We start from the raw sequence: 19,759 nt of genomic DNA, 5'->3' as shown, positions 1-19,759 counted from the left end.
GAAGAAATATAACATGTAAAATAAAAATAAAATACTAGCATAGCTACCCCATAACCCTCTCCAGGCATGTGTCCCCCAGAGCTCTGCCATTCCTGAGTCCCCAATACCTGTGTCCCCCAGAGCTCTGCCCATACCTGTGTCCCCAATACCTGTGTCCCCCAGAGCTCTGCCCATACCTGTGTCCCCCAGAGCTCTGCCCATTCCTGTGTCCCCCAGAGCTCTGCCCATACCTGTGTCCCCCAGAGCTCTGCCCATTCCTGTGTCCCCCAGAGCTCTGCCCATTCCTGTGTCCCCCAGAGTTCTGCCCATACCTGTGTCCCCCAGAGCTCTGCCATACCTTTGTACCCCAGAGCTCTGCCCATACCTGTGTCCCCCAGAGTTCTGCCCATACCTGTGTCCCCCAGAGCTCTGCCCATACCTGTGTCCCCCAGAGCTCTGCCCATACCTGTGTCCCCCAGAGCTCTGCCCATACCTGTGTCCCCCAGAGCTCTGCCCATACCTGTGTCCCCCAGAGCTCTGCCCATTCCTGTGTCCCCCAGAGCTCTGCCCATACCTGTGTCCCCCAGAGCTCTGCCCATACCTGTGTCCCCCAGAGCTCTGCCCATACCTGTGTCCCCCAGAGCTCTGCCCATACCTGTGTCCCCCAGAGCTCTGCCCATACCTGTGTCCCCCAGAGCTCTGCCCATACCTGTGTCCCCCAGAGCTCTGCCCATACCTGTGTCCCCCAGAGCTCTGCCCATACCTGTGTCCCCCAGAGCTCTGCCCATTCCTGTGTCCCCCAGAGCTCTGCCCATACCTGTGTCCCCCAGAGTTCTGCCCATACCTGTGTCCCCCAGAGCTCTGCCATACCTTTGTACCCCAGAGCTCTGCCCATACCTGTGTCCCCCAGAGTTCTGCCCATACCTGTGTCCCCCAGAGCTCTGCCCATACCTGTGTCCCCCAGAGCTCTGCCCATACCTGTGTCCCCCAGAGCTCTGCCCATACCTGTGTCCCCCAGAGCTCTGCCCATACCTGTGTCCCCCAGAGCTCTGCCCATTCCTGTGTCCCCCAGAGCTCTGCCATACATTTGTACCCCAGAGCTCTGCCCATACCTGTGTCCCCCAGAGCTCTGCCCATACCTGTGTCCCCCAGAGCTCTGCCCATACCTGTGTCCCCCAGAGCTCTGCCCATACCTGTGTCCCCCAGAGCTCTGCCCATACCTGTGTCCCCCAGAGCTCTGCCCATACCTGTGTCCCCCAGAGCTCTGCCCATACCTGTGTCCCCCAGAGCTCTGCCCATACCTGTGTCCCCCAGAGCTCTGCCCATTCCTGTGTCCCCCAGAGCTCTGCCATACATTTGTCCCCCAGAGCTCTGCCCATACCTTTGTACCCCAGAGCTCTGCCATACCTTTGTACCCCAGAGCTCTGCCCATACCTGTGTCCCCCAGAGTTCTGCCCATACCTGTGTCCCCCAGAGCTCTGCCATACCTTTGTACCCCAGAGCTCTGCCCATACCTGTGTCCCCCAGAGCTCTGCCCATTCCTGTGTCCCCCAGAGCTCTGCCCATACCTGTGTCCCCCAGAGTTCTGCCCATACCTGTGTCCCCCAGAGCTCTGCCATACCTTTGTACCCCAGAGCTCTGCCCATTCCTGTGTCCCCCAGAGCTCTGCCATACATTTGTCCCCCAGAGCTCTGCCCATACCTTTGTACCCCAGAGCTCTGCCATACCTTTGTACCCCAGAGCTCTGCCCATACCTGTGTCCCCCAGAGTTCTGCCCATACCTGTGTCCCCCAGAGCTCTGCCATACCTTTGTACCCCAGAGCTCTGCCCATACCTGTGTCCCCCAGAGCTCTGCCCATTCCTGTGTCCCCCAGAGCTCTGCCCATACCTGTGTCCCCCAGAGTTCTGCCCATACCTGTGTCCCCCAGAGCTCTGCCATACCTTTGTACCCCAGAGCTCTGCCCATACCTGTGTCCCCCAGAGTTCTGCCCATACCTGTGTCCCCCAGAGCTCTGCCCATACCTGTGTCCCCCAGAGCTCTGCCCATACCTGTGTCCCCCAGAGCTCTGCCCATACCTGTGTCCCCCAGAGCTCTGCCCATACCTGTGTCCCCCAGAGCTCTGCCCATTCCTGTGTCCCCCAGAGCTCTGCCATACATTTGTACCCCAGAGCTCTGCCCATACCTGTGTCCCCCAGAGCTCTGCCCATACCTGTGTCCCCCAGAGCTCTGCCCATACCTGTGTCCCCCAGAGCTCTGCCCATACCTGTGTCCCCCAGAGCTCTGCCCATACCTGTGTCCCCCAGAGCTCTGCCCATACCTGTGTCCCCCAGAGCTCTGCCCATACCTGTGTCCCCCAGAGCTCTGCCCATTCCTGTGTCCCCCAGAGCTCTGCCATACATTTGTCCCCCAGAGCTCTGCCCATACCTTTGTACCCCAGAGCTCTGCCATACCTTTGTACCCCAGAGCTCTGCCCATACCTGTGTCCCCCAGAGTTCTGCCCATACCTGTGTCCCCCAGAGCTCTGCCATACCTTTGTACCCCAGAGCTCTTCTGAGCCTGTGTACTGCCTCAGATTTTTAGGCTTATCATGTTCAAATATGTCCATCTAATGCTTTTTCTCAGTAGAAGCGTGCATTTATTAGACAAGACTTAATTCACGTTATCATTTTGTTATTGCGCATAAGGTCACATGCTTTAATTGTGAGCATGTCTTTCTGTCCAAGTGCAAATTTAACAGATTATTACTCATTATTGACTTGGGCAGTGACTTTTAGGAGACATGACTCCTACAAATTGCTGCCAGTGTACCTTAAAAAAATGTGGTAGTATAATAAACCACCTAAATGTTTGATTTTGATTTTTAGCTTGTGGTGTTGCTATTGGTCTATTTATTGCCTTTAATGGATTTCTGTAAAAAAAATTCTGAGCCTAAAAGTTCATTTGAGTAATGTATGTGTTGGTCAAAAGTTCTCTGCAATGGTGTTCACTCTTTATCCAACATTTCTGCACTGTGTTTTATTTAGAGATGTCTCAGGACAAGCCCCGCCTGTTTGCTGCCTTAGATGTGGCCTCCGCCGCTGTTGCAAAGGTATTACCAGTCGATAAATGTTGTTGCTGAATTTTTCTTACAAATTTTCCTTTCATCCTTTCTTTCTTTCTTTATGTGTTTGTAGGATGAGGAGAGCATGGCTTCTGATGCTCTGGATCTGTACCAGCAGAGTCTCGGGGAGCTGATATTAATGCTATCTGGTAAGTGAAAGGTGGAATACAAGCATTGTACCAAAAACCTCTATAATTCCACACCTAGAAGCAACATCTAAAGAGACCCAAACCTAAAACACCTTTACATCATGGTCACTGATCATTCAGTTTAGAACAGTCAGACCCTTTAAAAACCCTTTTTATTTTCTAATATTTTTGCTTTGCATTTGAAGTGAAATTCTCCAGGTAATCTTCATAAAGGAGCACATTAGTTTTATCACCACAGAGTAATCTGCCAGCGGCATGTTGTCTCACTCAGCAACAGGATGCCGCGCAATTGCTAAGATCACCTCACAGGTTTGGGAGGCTACATTTTATGGCATGGTGCCAGTGTAATTTTAGCTGAAAAGTGTATCCTTCTTCACGTTCCCATCTTACAGGACGCTATTGCAGACGGGAACTCGAAGAAGGATACACGTGGCCAGGGCTGCGCAGTTGCTGTCAACATACAAGTCGGCGGTAACAAAACTGCACCGTGGCAGGAGAACGGAGGTTCATTGAGGACCGGCGCAGGACAGGACACCTGCAGGGGGCTTGGGGAAGCCCCAGGTAAGTGAAACATTTTGTTTTTAGTGATTTTTCAGTTCCGCTTTAATTAATTCTTTTTCAAGCTGCATGCATTTGCATATAAAATTTGCATAGCCCTGCATCAACTTTGCATTTGCATTTAATTGACCATCCCTAGTCCTTGCAAAATAGAAAGACTCTATTAGTTGGTATAGTGCTCTCTTAATATAGAATGCTGACATTACTGTTGAATCTTTCTTTGCCCCATCTAAATTGTTTGTCTATTTCATTTACAATTAGGTGAATCAGAGGACCCAGGGGAATGTTCAGCATTCAGTCTTGGCGACAGATTACCTGATCTGTCTGGCTAAGAATAAAGTGCCCTTGTATACGCATTGGAGTGACCTTTGCTCTATTTAGATTACAGTTACCACTTTAACATTAATTCCCTGAAGTGCCATTGGCACACTTTGCTGTAGCAGTTTCCCTTGTATGTGTATCACCAGTAGCATGCAGTTTTTGTTATGCAGTGTACTCTTATCCTTCAGTTCTGCCTTTACCCAGCTGCATAACTTATGGATAGCAGTCATGTTTATCCCCATTACTTTGTCAGGTATCCCAACCAGAGCTTGCTTTGTGAGCTATAAACATCACTCCTTTTTGGTAATTTGTGTATTGTCTTGCTGTCATGTGCCCTTGTAAGGCTCCTTGCACACTGCATGCGATTCAGATTCCGCTTTTTAATCGTTTTTTTACATCCGATTCCGATGTTTAATCTTTACTGCATGCTGCATTTTCTGATCCGTTTTTCTGTTAAGTGTATTCAGGGAAAATCGGAAACGGAATCGCAAAACGGATTTGCAGTGTGCAGGGAGCCTTAGTCTGTGCTTTTATTCTTTTATGTTCCAATATTTACAAACATCATAAATGTCAGTTTCTAATTTTTTCATGCTTTTTCTTTTTAATTCAGGATGCAGCAATAGTTTGTACACTAATAATAGAGCTATGTCATTTGCAGTCCTAGTATTGCTACAGTCATTTTACCTTGACAGAAGTACCCACCATTAATGTGTCAGTATGCATTAGACAGTGCTCAGTTATTACAAAATAGTTCATCAGTCTAGATGGGAGGTTAATAACCAGTTTACAATGTGAATTGTGTGTGTCTTATGAGTATTTGTGCTTGATGATACAAGACACCCTGTGTATCTGTGCACAGTTTCTATGTACAAAAGCTGTTGCATGAAAATGTCGGGTATATTGACCTTTTCAGTTTTTTCTGTGGCGATCTTCCTTCTCTTTCAGTGGCAAATGCAGCTTGTTTACACCGCAGGTATTTGATGGTGGACATCTTTCTACCTATGGGGTTGATTCATTAAACGCCTGTAATATTGGCATGCGCAAGCAGGGCACGGCAATATTACCATTACTAGCGGCAGAAGTGTATAGCAATTAGCTTGACCTGTGGTACATGGCTAAGGAGTGTTCCTAAGGCAATGCATGTTACGCAAGTAGTGTAATGTGCGTAACTCCTGTACTGCGGGTCGTGCTTATTGCATAACACTGGGTACACTAATGGCAGCAACAACAGTAGTATTTCCATGTGCTGCCTGCGCACACAATATTATTGGCGATTATAGCATTAAACCCTATGAGACTCACAAATAGACCATTCTTGCTTAGACTATTTCTGTGGACAAATTTTAGATGCACTTTGACACACCTTACCTAAAATGTGATGGTTTTGCTTCTGTAGATTCAGGCCTAAACGTATAAAATGTTTTGTTTGGTTGTCTTGCAGCTGAACCAGCTGGAAGGAGACGGGAGTTACTGCATGGTGAGGTAAGTTTACCATTTAGAACAGTTACAACTGTCTAGAGTATAGGAGACAGTTAAAGTGTACTGAAGTGGAGCTTAAAGAGAACCTGTACTGAGTAAAACTATTTCAAATAAACACATGAGGTAACTTCAAATGAACATTACATAGTTACCTTGCCATCAGTTCCTCTCAGAAGCTCACCATTTTCTTCTGACAATAATCCCTTCCAGTTCTGACAATATTTTGTCAGATCTGAAATATATCAGTTGCTGTCAATAAAATATCAGTTGCTGTCAGTTATAGCTGAGAGGAAAACTGATGTACCAGGTAATGCCCATGTTTCCCTATGGCTCAAGTGGGCGATGTTACAGTTTAACTGTGTGCTGACCAGAAAGCTGTTATGGGTATTGGCCATTTTCAAAATGGAGGACGGAAAATTCCCTTGATCACAGTGAACAAACAAGACGCAGGAGAGGAGAAAGACACCGAGGAGTAGACTACATGGAAGGTAAGTTTGACTTGTGTATGCTTATTTTGACTTTTATTTTCAGTTCAGGTTTTCTTTAATCAATAATGCAGTTTACTTGGACTAATTTACTCCCCAGTTTGTTTATGCGGGCTCTTTCACATAAACACAATGACCGATGTTTGCATCAGTGGGCCACGGCTTATTACATCACGGGGATGCCAGCTTTTTAACCCAGCATTTTTACACTGTTCCCTGATGTTTAGAAACACAATGCAGTTACAGGGAAAAAAACGCAGCATAAAATGCTAAAAAGCACTCAACAAACACCAGGCAAATGACAACAATATTTAGGCATTTGCTGCCCCTTAAACTTCAATATGCCCATGTGAACGAGTTATTAAAGGACCTCTGTCGCGAAAATCTTAAAACTTAAAATACATGTTAACATATACAAATAAGAAGTACGTTTCTTCCGTAATTAAATGAGCCATAAATTTTCACCTATGTTGCTGTCACTTACTGTAAGTAGTGGAAATCTGACATTACCGACAGATTTTGGACTAGCCCATCTTCTCATAGGGGGTTCTTACGGTTTTGTTTATTTTTAAAAGCACTTGAATTGCAGTTGCTCCGTCCAACTGCCAAAAAAGTGTATGGTGAGCAGGGAGGCTGTCCAGCATCATTGTATAAAGCTTTTTCAAGGAATGTCTTTATAAAGAATACAGGCCATCCTGAGAATCCCCCATGAAGAGATGAACTAACCCAAAACCTGTCGGTAATGTCAGATTTCTACCACCTACTGTAAGTGAGAGCAACATAGGAGATAAGTAATGTATGGCTCATTTTATTATGAAAGACATGTACTTCCTATTTGTATGTGTTTTAAATTTTAAGATTTTCACGACCGTTCCTCTTCAAGGCCTGTCTCCGCTCATTCGTTTTTCTGTGCATTTTCTGCACAGAAAAACTGCAACCAATGTTAATTAATGGTCTAGTTCACACTTGTATGCATTTTTCACATGCAGAATAAACAATTGACAGCAATGCAGCACTGTCAGACATCTCATGCAGAAAAACTGATGCACAGAAAAACTGACGAGTGGAGACAGGCCCTCAGCTTTTACACTGAACTTTTAATATTAGTGAAATAAGTTAGACTGTGCGCTTGTCTGCTTCATTATAAACCCCCTAGCTAAATGCTGATAATTATATGAAATGTGTGGGCTGCTCATGACTCATTTTTAAAATGTAAATAGCGGCAGTTATAAGCTTCAAGAAACAAAGTCAGAAAATATAAATACATTATTATTGACCACAGCCTCATTTTTAGCAATTTTAAACACAGTTAAAGAGAATCCAAGCTGGTAAATAAAGTTAAAAAGCATACTACCTGCTCTTGAGGGCTGGCTGGATAAGGTAGAGTCCATTACCACCACTGGAGGTGGGGGAGAGCCACTAAGAAGGCTGTGATAGCCAGGGAGGGGTGTTATGCAGAAGTGCCTCTCCTGAGATAGACACGCCTTCCCCATTAGAGGGCTAGCACGACTGAGGAGAGGCTGAGAGCGGCGTGGAGGGAACACAGAGGCATGCCCCTCAGATGGGAACATGCCTCCGTGTCCCAGTTGTTACATGAAGAACTAACTCGGGTACACTGTAAATATAACTTTAGAAACACTTTTTTTAAAGTAGAAAATACAGATAAAAGCATAAAATAGCTATAGCTAGCTGTAATTGGTAGATGAAATGCTAATAAGCTATTGCCTGCATGCATTAAGTTCAACTTCTATGCAGATTGTAATTGGGACAATGAAATGCATTTCCTGATGCTTTCTATTATATACAGTACGTTAGGGCCCGTTTCCACTAGCCCCAGTGCGATGCGATCATCACAGCACACCGCATGCAAACTGAAACTAATGCAAGTCAATGGAGTAGTTTCCATTGACGCAAATTTATCTTTGTGGTGTGATGTGAGGAAAATGATGGATAGCCTACTGCTATTTCCGCAGCACGCATCTGATTCCCATAGTGCTAGTACACAGCCGCATCCAGACTTCCGCAATACCACCGGAAATGCACCACTAGTGGAAATGGGCCCTAAAATTTGCCTGCAATCCAGAATTATAAACGTGTCACTGGCAATCTCTAGTTCTGACCAGTGCAGCACCAGTACCCTCATAGCTCCCAACTAACTGTCCCTCTTTTGGGACCAAATTCCTCTGTCCCACTTTCTTCCTTGTTTGTCCCTCTTTCAGGGCTCATGTACAGATCTGTGTAAATATATGTATTTTTCCCCGGTAAAATGTGTTTAATTCACTCTAAACTTTATAATGAATCAGGATAGAAAGGACAAGTGAGATTCTAAAACAACATATTTTTCTTTCAAAAACCTTATGGTATGCATGGCTAGGGGTTGCCGGGGGGGGGGGGGGTGCGATGGGTCGTGATTATGGGTGTGGTTTTAGTGTCCCTCTTTTTTTTATCTCAAAAAGTTGGTTTGTATGAGTACCTTGCATGTCTTGCATAGTACTGTATGTTGGGCCTTCCCTCTGCTGTCAGGCATCTATTCCCACATGAGCTAAGACTCTTCTTTTCATTGGTTCCACTCACTAATGCTATACAGCCTGCTGCACACACATACATGACACTCAGTGCTAATCTTGTGGGAGCTAGGAGCTGGACAGTGTTCCGGCCTGTCATTGGAGGAAAGACCTCACATAACCTGCACTATGGATGATAAAAGGCAGGAAGACATGCCAGTTCAGTACTGGATTTTTTTTTATTTTTGTCCCTACTATGGATTTAATTGAAATGAAACATAAATCGTTGTCTGTCTATGATATCATAGGCTGCTTTTAATATAACAGATAATAATTCTCTGACACAGTCAAAATCAGGTGGTTTTGCTGGTGTTGTGGAGTAGCACGCTGTTTTTTCTTGTTTTTTATTCACTTCTGTTTGTGTCTTCCAGGTTCAAACACTAATGAAGCGAGCAGAGTTTTTAAAGGAACAGGTAAGTCTAAGGTCATGCTTCCAGGCTGTGCTGACTCAACACCCCGTACACTGAATGGAATTGATTGCAAAATATACCGTATATACTCTCATACAAGCCAAATTTTTGACCCCCAAAAAGGGGGCCAAAAGTTGGGGGGTCGGCTTGTATGCGAGTCGTGGGTGGTGGTCTGCGCCCGCCCGCTCCCTCCCTCCGCGGCCGCCGCTGCTATTACCTGCTTTAGGCAGCGGCCGCTTCCTAATCTGGGTTCCCCTCTTCATTATGCCTACACCGTAAGTGTATCACAGCAGCGTGCCCGGCGCTGCGGCCGCGGAGGGAGGGAGCGGGCAGGGGGGGGGCGCTATACTGGGCACTATACTTGCTATACTGGGCACTATACTTGCTATACTGGGCACTATACTGGCTATACTGGGCACTATACTAGCTATACTGGGCACTATACTAGCTATACTGGGACACACTGGGGGGATCACGCGCCTGCACCAATCCAGCATTTCCTACCCCCGGCTTCTATGGGGGTCAATCATTTTCCCCTGGTTTTTCAGGTAAAAGTTGGGGGGTCGGCTTATATGCGAGTATATACGGTACATTTTAAAGAAGGTCTTAGAAATACGGAGTATCTGTAAGCTAAGTAGGATGGCTCAAGGAAGGGGAAGCAAATAAAGTAATGAGAGATAGAAGCATATGATACAAGCAATTATATTATTGCAACTTTATAACTCTTGCAGCTTGCATATGGAGTACAGCTTTGGGTTCCACGCTGCAGAAGGGAGATGCAACATTTAGAAACTGTAGAAAAGACGGTTATCTAGCAGAAATGGTAGAATTCATCCCTATTGCAGGTGGTTTCTTCAGTGCAGATGAGGTGAGGGAAAGATCGCTATCATGTTTGCTGGTATAGCTTGCTGATGTAACTTGCTTTACTGCAGATGAAGACTACTGACTGGAAGAATGACTCTCTGGGACAGGAGATGTTGTCAGAGTCTGTGCGGGGATGTAAGTATGCTTTTTAAGCGGTCCATTCATAGCTACCTTAATCTCCTGCTGTAAGAACGTTCTCCAGGGATTGCACGGGTCCCCAAAATTAGATTCACATTACTTCATCCTTTGCCCAATTAAGAATTTCAGGTGAATGCCTTTATCTAAAGAAACAAATTCCAATGCTTTATAGAAGCCCTGGCATAACTTGTAAAAGGCTTCACTGGCATATAGTATGTCAGCACAGACCATAAGGGAGTGGGGCTGTGTCCTGATGATAGTGTACTGTATATCTGTAAATAATGACATTTTTCTTTCTTTTTGCAGCTTGTTCTATACAATGACCCTGGCTCACTACTGAGATGCTGTTTTCTTATGTGTTTGTTTTGTCTTAGTGATACTGTGTATTAATTAAATTATTTTCCACTCTGTAAAACATTCATTATTTTCCTTATCTATCATAAGGGAATTGCACCTAGTAGACCTATAATCTGGGCATGAACAATCCAAGGCTTCTTCACTGCAACTAGCTGTTAGTGATTTGTGGAATGAGCATTTCAGTGTTCTTGAACGGAAAAAAGTTCCCAGTTTGGTTATTTACCTCAGTATAGGGAAGCCTCTGGATGATCCATCTCCCTGGTCCAGCACTGGGAGCTCCCAAAGCTTGTGCACATGATCTTGTTGGCAGCTCCCGCCTGTGCAGTAGCACGGAGTTGATCAGGCTTGTCTTTTTCCACCAGGCCTGATCAGCGGCTCCAAGTTATTTCGCATGCTCAAGGCGTCCTGCTGCTGAGCTTGTTCATATACGGGAGCACGGCCTCACGCTTCAGCAGGTCTAAGTACTGGAACAGTGCGGTGGACAGGGGAAGCCTCTAAGCAGTGTTCCCCAACCCTGTCCTCAAGGCCCACCAACAGTGCATGTTCGGTGGAAATCCACAGAGGTTGTTAATCAGCTTTGCTGAGACACTAATCACCTCACCTGTGCATGTTTGTGGTTTTCTGCAAAACATGCACTGTTGGTGGGCCTTGAGGACAGGGTTGGGGAACTCTGATTAGAGGATCCAAAAGCATACCTCTACCAAGGTAAGTATATAAATTTCTCTCCTTACTACCTACCTCACAGGTTTGCTTTAAAGGGAACCTGAAGTGAAAGGGATATGGAGGGTGACATGTTTATTTTCTTTTAAATAATACACACTGCCTGGCTATCCTGCTGATCCCCTGCCTCTAATATTTTAAGCCATATACCCTGAACAAGCATGCAGATCACATGTCTATGACAAATCTGACAAGATTAGCTGCATGCTTGTTTCAGGTGTGTGACTTAGACATTACTGACCAGAAAAATCAGCAGGACTGCCAGGCAACTGGTATTGTTTAAAAGGAAATACACATGGCAGCTTCCATAGGTCTCACACCCAGGGTTCCTTTTAGGGACTTGGATATTACATCACACACCAAGATGTGACTTGCAAATAATTACAGACCAGTTCTGGCTTTCACTTCTCAACAAAGCACACTCTTATTTCTCTGGCAAAATATGCGTTGATAAAGATTCCATGTAGTGAAAGACGGGAACATACAAGTTTCCAAAATGGATTTTTAATAACAAGTTTTTAGAAATTCAGTTGCTAACACTAACTACCAATACAAAGACTCTAACCAGAGCAAACATCCAAATACTGTACACACACAGTCACAACACAGTGCTGACACACAGGAAAGTGTACACTGAGCTGAGATATGGCTTCTTCAAAGCACTGTGTCACACAGAAGAAGACCTGCAAGGGCTTGTTTACACATAGGAATTAAAGAAAAAAAACCTAGGCGTTTAAGATTGTCAGTGATGTGAAGCATGGGAAGGTCTACAGAACTAAATGGAAGCAGTAAAAAAAAAAAAAAAATCTTAGAAATGATTGCAAAAGCAGTGGTAGGCATCTGAAGAATGCTCAAGGGTGAACAAGCCTATTAATACCAGGAATTTCTCCATGCTTATGTGTGAATGAGGTCTGATGCGAATCGCTCTTCCTAAACTCGGCTGCGCTTACAAGTTTTCTTGTGGGGAACAGGACTTTATTTGCTGGGTAACCCTTGGAACCAGTATGTGGTACAGGAGTCAGAGAATGGCTTCTTCTGTCAGAGTCTGCCCACACGGGTTGTTTACTTTGTCACAGTGACTTTTTACCCCTCTCAGATCCTCCTTTTTACCCCTCTAAGATCAAACGTAAATTTGTCTGTTTTGGAATGGATGGTTATGGTCAGGCAGTCCTTGCACTTTAGGTAACAGCAAAAGTCCCTCTTCTCATCCCACCTTTCCACTGTACATGCTTTCTCAGAATACCTGTCCTATGTTATTTGGTCTCCCAAGGTGATTTTGTTTAGCTGGTAGAGAGTACAATAACAATGGTAAACAGATTTCAGTTCACTATGACTAAACTCAAGTTCTAAAAAAGATGAACCGTTGTTACCATAAATAACAACCCTTTCCTTACAAAGCCATGATTGCTCATACTGCTTATTTAATTCTTGTTGTGGAAAATGAAATGTAATATTAGGTATTCTACTAGTAATTTCCTTGTCCATGTTAAATAAGGCCATGTCGTCATTCTCTTTTCACTTCCATGATGCAGTTAGAATTTTTTTTCTTACATGCAACTTTTCAGTCTTTTTAATGATGCATAGTGCAGGAGCCTTTTATATAACTGAGTTTCATATTTTAGCTCTGTTAACACTGAAAAACCAAATCGTACATTTCCAGAAAAATACTGATCTGATGCTGCAGATGTTCTGCACCAGAAAAGCTGTACATCTAATTTGATATCATGACAGATAAAACAGATAAAGAATGATTTCAAGAGATATATAGACACATACATAGTACAACACAACTCTGTTTCTGTATAATCTTCACCTTTCATCCCTTACACTGAAATTGTGTAAATATGTAGACTGCAAACAAAGGAAATTTACTGGTGTTGAAATATGAATGGTCGGACAGCTAATATTTCCCTGGAAGATCTGGGATATTCAGTTGCCTAAAAATGGTCCCTTCCCATTTAATCCAAGATGTAACGTTAGGTCTAGGAACTGGGCATTTATATTACAAATTGTGTTGTTTCCACACCATATTTTATGGGTACCAGTACCGGACTTTCTAGATCTCAGAGCTGGAGCAGCAAGCATGAGTAACTTGCTACACAGCAAAATGATACAGACATTTTACAGTCACATAACTGTACACTTTTCAGCAGACTGCTTCAGGTCATCCAGAGTTGACTGGGCTTTCCCTTTAATGGAGTCCAAATCAATATTCTGGATGTTGGTGAGCTGTCCAATGACAGATTTTCCCTCTTCTTCTTCATTGTCTTCTTCAATCATCTTAGCTAGTTCCTTGGGCAACTCTACATCTCCACCAGCTAGTTGGATCTGGGCATCATCAGTGTCACTCTGTAGAGAGGAATATACAAGCATACAATGTTAAAGACCACCTCCTGCCAAAAAAGGTCTGCAGGCAATACATATATGTAGTCTAGGCACGGTGTACAGTTAGATGAACATATAATATTTACATATGGTACATTATGTTGCATAGAACAGACTCACATTTATATACAGTATGTAAGTAGCACTTCCTTATTTCACCTGAAGCTGAAGCCTTGCTAAAGCATAGTGCCCTCCTCTTCAGCCTGGTTCCCTCCCCTGTCCCTCCCTCCCCTGTTTACTGCCTGACTGGATCCATTTACTTCTCTTTTCACAAACTAGTACAGAGAAGAGACAGGAAAACTGCAGCAGTCTGTCTTATCGTGTCTGTTTGCTATAATTCCTTATATCAGATGTCTGTCTGTCTGCCTAGATTAGATCACATGGACATGAGGGGTGGAGTTATGGCATCAATCCCCCAACATCGTATGCACCTACAGTCCTGGCCAAATGTTTTGAGACTGTCAAAAATATTAATTTTCACAAAGTTTTCTGCTAAACTGCTTTTAAATTTTTGTTTCAGTTGTTTATGTGATGTACTGAAATATAATTATAAGTACTTCATACGTTTCAAAGGCTTTTATTGACAATTGCATGAGATTTATGCAAAGAGTCAGTATTTGCAGTGTTGGCCCTTTTTTTTCAGGATCTCTGCAATTCGACTGGGCATGCTTTCAATCAACTTCTGGGCCAAATCCTGACTTATAGCAACCCATTCTTTCATAATCACTTCTTTGAGTTTCTCAGAATTACTTGGTTTTTGTTTGCCACCGCCTCTTGAGGAATGATCATAAGTTCTCAATGGGATTAAGACCTGGGGTGTTTTCAGGCCATGGACCCAAAATTTCAACGTTTTGGTCCCTGAGCCACTTAGTTATCATTTTTGCCTTATGACACGGTGCTCCATCGTACTGGAAAATGCATTGTTTTTCACCAAACTTTTGTTGGATTGTTTGAAGAAGTTGCTGTTGGAGGGTGTTTTGGTACCATTCTTTATTCATGGCGTTGGTGTTTTTTTGGCTAAATTGTGAGTGAGCCCACTCCCTTCAATGAGAAGCAACCCCACACATGAATGGTCTCAGGATGTTTTACTGTTGGCATGACACAGGACTCATGGTAGCACTCACCTTTTCTACTCCTGGCAAGCCTTTTTCCAGATACCCCAAACAATCGGAAAGCAGCTTCATCAGATAAATGACTTTGCCCTGGTCCTCAGCAGTCCATTCACCATACTTTCTGCAGAAGATCGATCTGTCCCTGATGTTTTTTTGGGAGAGAAGTAGCTTCTTTGCTGCCCTTCTTGACACCAGGCCATCTTCCAAAAGTCTTCGCCTCACTGTGCATGCAGATGCGCTTACACCTGCCTGCTGCCATTCCTGAGCAACCTCCGCACTGGTTGCTCTCCGATCCCGCAGCTGAATCTTCTTTAGGAGATGATCCTGGCGCTTGCTGGACTTTCTTGGACGCCCTGAAGCCTTCTTAACAAGAATTGAACATCTTTCCTTGAAGATTTTGATGATCCTATAAATTGTTGATTTAGGTGCAATCTTAGTAGCCACAATATCCTTGCCTGTGAAGCCATTTTTATGCAACGCAATGATGGCTGCATGCGTTTCCTTGCTGGTCACCATGGTTAACAATGGAAGATCAATGATTTCAAGCATCGCCCTCCTTTTAACATGTCGAGTCTGCCATTCTAACCCAATCAGCCTGACATAATGGTCTCCGGCCTTGTGCTCGTCATTCTCACCTGAGTTAAGATGATTACTGAAATGAGCTCAGCAGGTCCTTTAATGACAGCAATGAAATGCAGTGGAAAGGTTTTTTGGTCGATTCCGTTAATTTTCATGGCAAAGAAGGACTATGCAATTCATGTGAACACTCTTCATAACCTTCTGGAGTATATGCAAATTGCTATTATAAAAACTTAAGCACCAACTTTTCTAATTTCAAATATTTTTGACAGTCTCAAAACTTTTGGCCAGGACTGTATGATTTGGAAAGAAAAAAAAAGGCCCAGGGCCCAATTTCACACTGGGGGAGGGGATTTCAAGACCATATGTGGAATAAGGACCCTGGGGGTGAGAAAATCACACTTTATCTTGTGTGAGTTTATATATCTTGGCAACTTATTAGGTTTAAAGCAAACTGTAATTTATAACTTAGGTACTCTTTAATTGTCCTGCAGGTGCCACATTATCTAGAGATATAGTTCCTTTGTGGAACTGTATTGTGTTATTGTGTAGTGGTTGACGATCAATAAATTATAAGAGAATAACCATGACAAATTTGGAAGTTGACATTGTTATATCTCCTTTTTGTCTGGTACTTATGCATGCTTTCTGCCTTTAAATGACTAGCTACCATCATTAAGCAATATAAGCAATATATAGTTATAAGACTTTTGGAATTTCTGATGTTGAAGCCAGGATAATTAATGTAAAAATGGGTAGCTTGAATAATGTTCTGCTATGAGTTGTTGCAGGTACTTTTTAAAGTATACTTGTATGTTGTATGCATACATGTAAAACGTACATTTGTCTCAGACTGAGATGCACTATAAATTGCTTTTTTCCTATGTTACTGTCACAGCAGGTAGTAGAAATCGCACAGATCTGGCAGGTTTTAAGGTCCATACACATGCAAGCTAGACTGCCTCTGGAGAGAATATAGGGTGTGTACGATGGTCCCAATATTTCAGTGAGAGATCCAGCACGCTGGATCATCTTGCCCAAACGCTTCCCGACTGCATTTCACACGCACTCCTCCGCACTCCATAGTGACCATGTCTGTACAGCCTAGTCCAAAAAATGTCGCCCGAGGGCTCGTGCTCCGATTGCTGATGGGCAACGTTAGTCTCAAGTGTATATCAGGCTTTAAACTAGTTTATCTCCTTTTGAGGAGCTACCAGTATTACTTTTATTCTTTAAAAAGCACTTCCTAAAAGGACTAAAACAAAGATGCTGCCAAATCTGTCTCCCTGCATTCACACTGTTCTAGCAGTTGGATTATGTCACTGCCATCCAGACGGGGCATTTGAAAATAACAGAATTCCTGAGACTCCCCCATAAGAAGATGGACTAGTTTTGGACTAGTCCATCTTCTCAGGGGGGATTCTCAGGGTCTAGAGACTTGTCAGAGCTACTGTAAGTTACAGCTATATAGGATTTAAATTGATTTATAATTCATGTGTAGATTTTATTTTTTACAGGAATGCTAAGATATTCAAGCCGGGGTAGTGTGCGCACTGCGCATGAAGCAGATAAAAATGTCGCGAGACGCGTCTGTTAATTTGGGTGCCGCTATGTATGTAATTAGTGGCTATAGTGGCACCTGGGCGTGTAACTCGAGCACCGCTATGTAATTACCAGTGGCTGCCTTAGCGGCTCATGTAGGTCTTGGGGATGTTGTACAGTAATGCTGCTGCTGGCTGGGAAACTGGACATACGACATGATGGGATAAACATGAATACATCTACTTAGAACTCAGAGTTAAGGTTCCTATCCTAAAGGTGGCCATACATCAGTCGACTTGGATGAAAATCGGTGCCGTGAAGTGCATGCTTGACCGTCAATGCGGGCAGAAACAGCGTGCACTCGCGATGATCGACGAATGTGACAATCACCGGCGCTGTCCCCCCGGTGCCCTGGGCAAGGTATACATTACTGGTCCGCGGCCTGTGTTTGTCCCTCGGCTGCTCCGGGCGCATTCACCTGTCCATGCGCACCCCACGTGGTTCTTTAGTAAGGGTGCATGTCACACCCGCGCCCTTACTAGGAAACCACGTGGGGCACACGTGTATGCAAAACGGAGGTGTCCCGGAAGTCAGTGAGGGACAAGCAAAGGCCCGCGGACAAGTAATGTATACTTTACACTGGGCACCGAGGGGAAATTTTTCATTAGGGGACAGTGTTGGGGCGGCGAGGCGGATGGATGCGACGCACAAGGCCGATTTTGGATCGATTTCAGCATGAAATTTATTGGGAATCAGCCCTTGGTATATGGGCAGCTGCCAGATCTCTCTCATCAGATTCGATTGGAGAGAGATTTGTCTCTTGGTTGAATCTGCCCATCATCGCTAGATGTATGGCTACCTTTCATCTATTTAGTGGAACAATAAACCAAGTGAATATACAATGAATGGAAAAATTAAGACAAAGTTCGGACACCATTCATCCGTGTGATTTTATTCATCCAATATGATCAATTTGTGCAGAAATTCATATAATTCCAAAGGGCTCACATACTTTTTCTTGCTACTGTACATGAAGGGTGAGTAATGGGAGGGTGTGTTTTAAGCAATAGGACAGGCTGGCACTGGGGTAGTTTTGCTTCAGGAAGATGCTTGTTTATGCACCTGTGTTTAGGTGCCCCATCATATTAATTAGAAGCGGTAACCTTATACAGTACAATCAATATTATCTCATCAATGGGCACCTTATGCTGGGAATACATGGTTCGTTTTTGCCTTCGTTTAAACCTTCGTTTCGATTGTGCCTTTTGTCCTTTTCGATCCCGAAATAATCGGTCATACGGTTAATATCACCACCCACGGTTTCGTTTTTTTTTTCGATTCTGATGGTTTCGTTTTTCCAATGATCGAAGGCTGCAAAGAAACGAAACGAAAATCCCTTTTTACAGGGACGGACTAGCATAAACGAATATATAATCGATCTGAACAGCCATCAAGCCTACCAATGGCTCGATTAGATGGATAAAGAGAGATAATATCAAACATGTTCGATCACTAGTCGTTCGTTTTTGGGGTCTATTAATCGAAACTATAATGAGATTATGACTATTTTCACATACGTTTTCAACACTCGATTCGTTTACCGAACGAATCGAAGGTTTAAACGAAGGCAAAAACGAACCGTGTATTCCCAGCATTAGAGAGAGCAGTGTTCTTTGTATGCAAATGAAGCAGTAAAACAGCAAGTTTAATGCAGTGTGGCTTTTTAAAGGGTTAACACAAATTAGTTTCATCTGGGCGTGCAAACAATGCTGATTAAAAAAAGAAATGGAGAGTTTAAAAGTTATTAATTTTGGTAATTAATCTTTTGGCAGCAGAATGATTTAGATTGTAATCCACACTAGAATGGCTGCTGTGTATACTTCAAAGCTAGTATTTAACCTTTTTATTTTATCAAAAGATAACAGTTTGCAAATGATGCAGTATGTCAGAAATCTTCCTGAATTTCTCAGGTTTTTCCTGATATGTAGTAAATACTATTGTGCATTGCAAAGGCCCTTACACTACACCATTGGATTTTACCTTTGGTAGTCGGTACTTGTCTCTGAAGTGAGTGCGCAGTGTGGCTCTCTCAGCTTTGCGTTGTGCATACATAGCATCCCGCTCCATCCTGCATAAAGCAGATTGTGTTAATACCAACTTTTTGTAAGTAAACAGAAATTTTAAGAATTAGAACTAGTCATAAATATTTGTTTAATATGCTGGGTAGGACACCATTTTATTTTTGAAAAAAATAGTAGAAGATTGTTGCTGAGTGCAATAAGATATAGAGAAGTGCCAGGAAAAAATGTTTACACAGACCAATTGTCTTGGAAGGGGATCTTTGACTTTCATGGTTCCTGTACTTCTCTACCTTAGACATCTCCGCATTGTATGACACCAGTTTATACAGACAGTGCATACCTAATTCACCAGTATATCTGAACTCTGCTTTTCTCTAGTGAAGCCCACCTTTACCATGGCCTATGTACCGACATACATTGTTTTACTCGTACACACTGTTATCTCAGCATTCTAGTCTGTCCTGAACTGATCATTATTGGATAACATGGGCACACCAAGGATGAGGAGCTCCTACCTTCACCAGATCAGCCTTCAAGGGATGATGAGCTAGTATCCCTAGTGGACAAAGAATGCACAGGACAAGATCTCCGGGATTGGAGTCCCTGCTGGTCACACTAGAATACAGAAAATCTTCTAGAATAAACTATTCAGGCTTGAATGTAAAACCCTTAGATATTTGTCAGTACAAAGTACATACAAAGGAACAGACTTCATGAGGGAGACCTGAGGCCCTCTAATGGGCCCTGAGTTCATTGCCCAACACCAGGGAGCTCAATTGGGATTTGCCATAGAATGGCAGCATTGACAGGTCTGTTACCGGCACCCTGTGCTTTTCACAGAGGTCTCACCCTGAGTATATGTGTCAGATGTGAAAGGGAATTGAGAATGTTATTTTTCCTGTGACATCATTTAGCAAGACCAGTTTGGTGGTGAG

General features: G+C 43.7%; 2 protein-coding genes across 3 annotated transcripts in view; one reads left to right on the top strand and one right to left on the bottom strand.

Moving 5' to 3' along the window:
- Positions 1-10,463, top strand: part of ULK3 (unc-51 like kinase 3) — a 45,184-nt gene extending 34,721 nt beyond the window's left edge. Inside the window, exons 11-16 of one of the 2 annotated variants that reach the window (XM_068275682.1) lie at positions 3,004-3,068; positions 3,154-3,229; positions 5,550-5,590; positions 9,008-9,049; positions 9,979-10,045; positions 10,355-10,463. In XM_068275682.1, the coding sequence (XP_068131783.1) occupies positions 3,004-3,068; positions 3,154-3,229; positions 5,550-5,590; positions 9,008-9,049; positions 9,979-10,045; positions 10,355-10,371 (308 nt within the window). In that variant the 3' untranslated portion in view covers positions 10,372-10,463. Of the gene's footprint in view, positions 1-3,003; positions 3,069-3,153; positions 3,230-5,549; positions 5,591-9,007; positions 9,050-9,777; positions 9,919-9,978; positions 10,046-10,354 lie in introns of those variants that run through there. The other variant, XM_068275683.1, reaches the window with a different exon arrangement.
- A 1,150-nt stretch (positions 10,464-11,613) lies between these two features.
- CPLX3 (complexin 3) overlaps positions 11,614-19,759 on the bottom strand; it is a 42,226-nt gene continuing 34,080 nt past the window's right edge. The window contains exons 2-3 of the mRNA XM_068275680.1: positions 18,784-18,871; positions 11,614-13,474 (exon numbers count right to left, since the gene is read on the bottom strand). Coding sequence (XP_068131781.1) covers positions 13,253-13,474; positions 18,784-18,871 — 310 coding nt within the window. The 3' untranslated portion in view covers positions 11,614-13,252. The remainder of the gene's footprint in view (positions 13,475-18,783; positions 18,872-19,759) is intronic.

The sequence above is a fragment of the Hyperolius riggenbachi genome, chromosome 3 (assembly GCF_040937935.1).
Source record: "Hyperolius riggenbachi isolate aHypRig1 chromosome 3, aHypRig1.pri, whole genome shotgun sequence".
Taxonomy (NCBI): Eukaryota; Metazoa; Chordata; class Amphibia; order Anura; family Hyperoliidae; genus Hyperolius; species Hyperolius riggenbachi.
The sequence above is the reverse complement of the archived record's forward strand: the minus strand, read 5'-3'. Positions and strand labels throughout refer to the sequence as shown.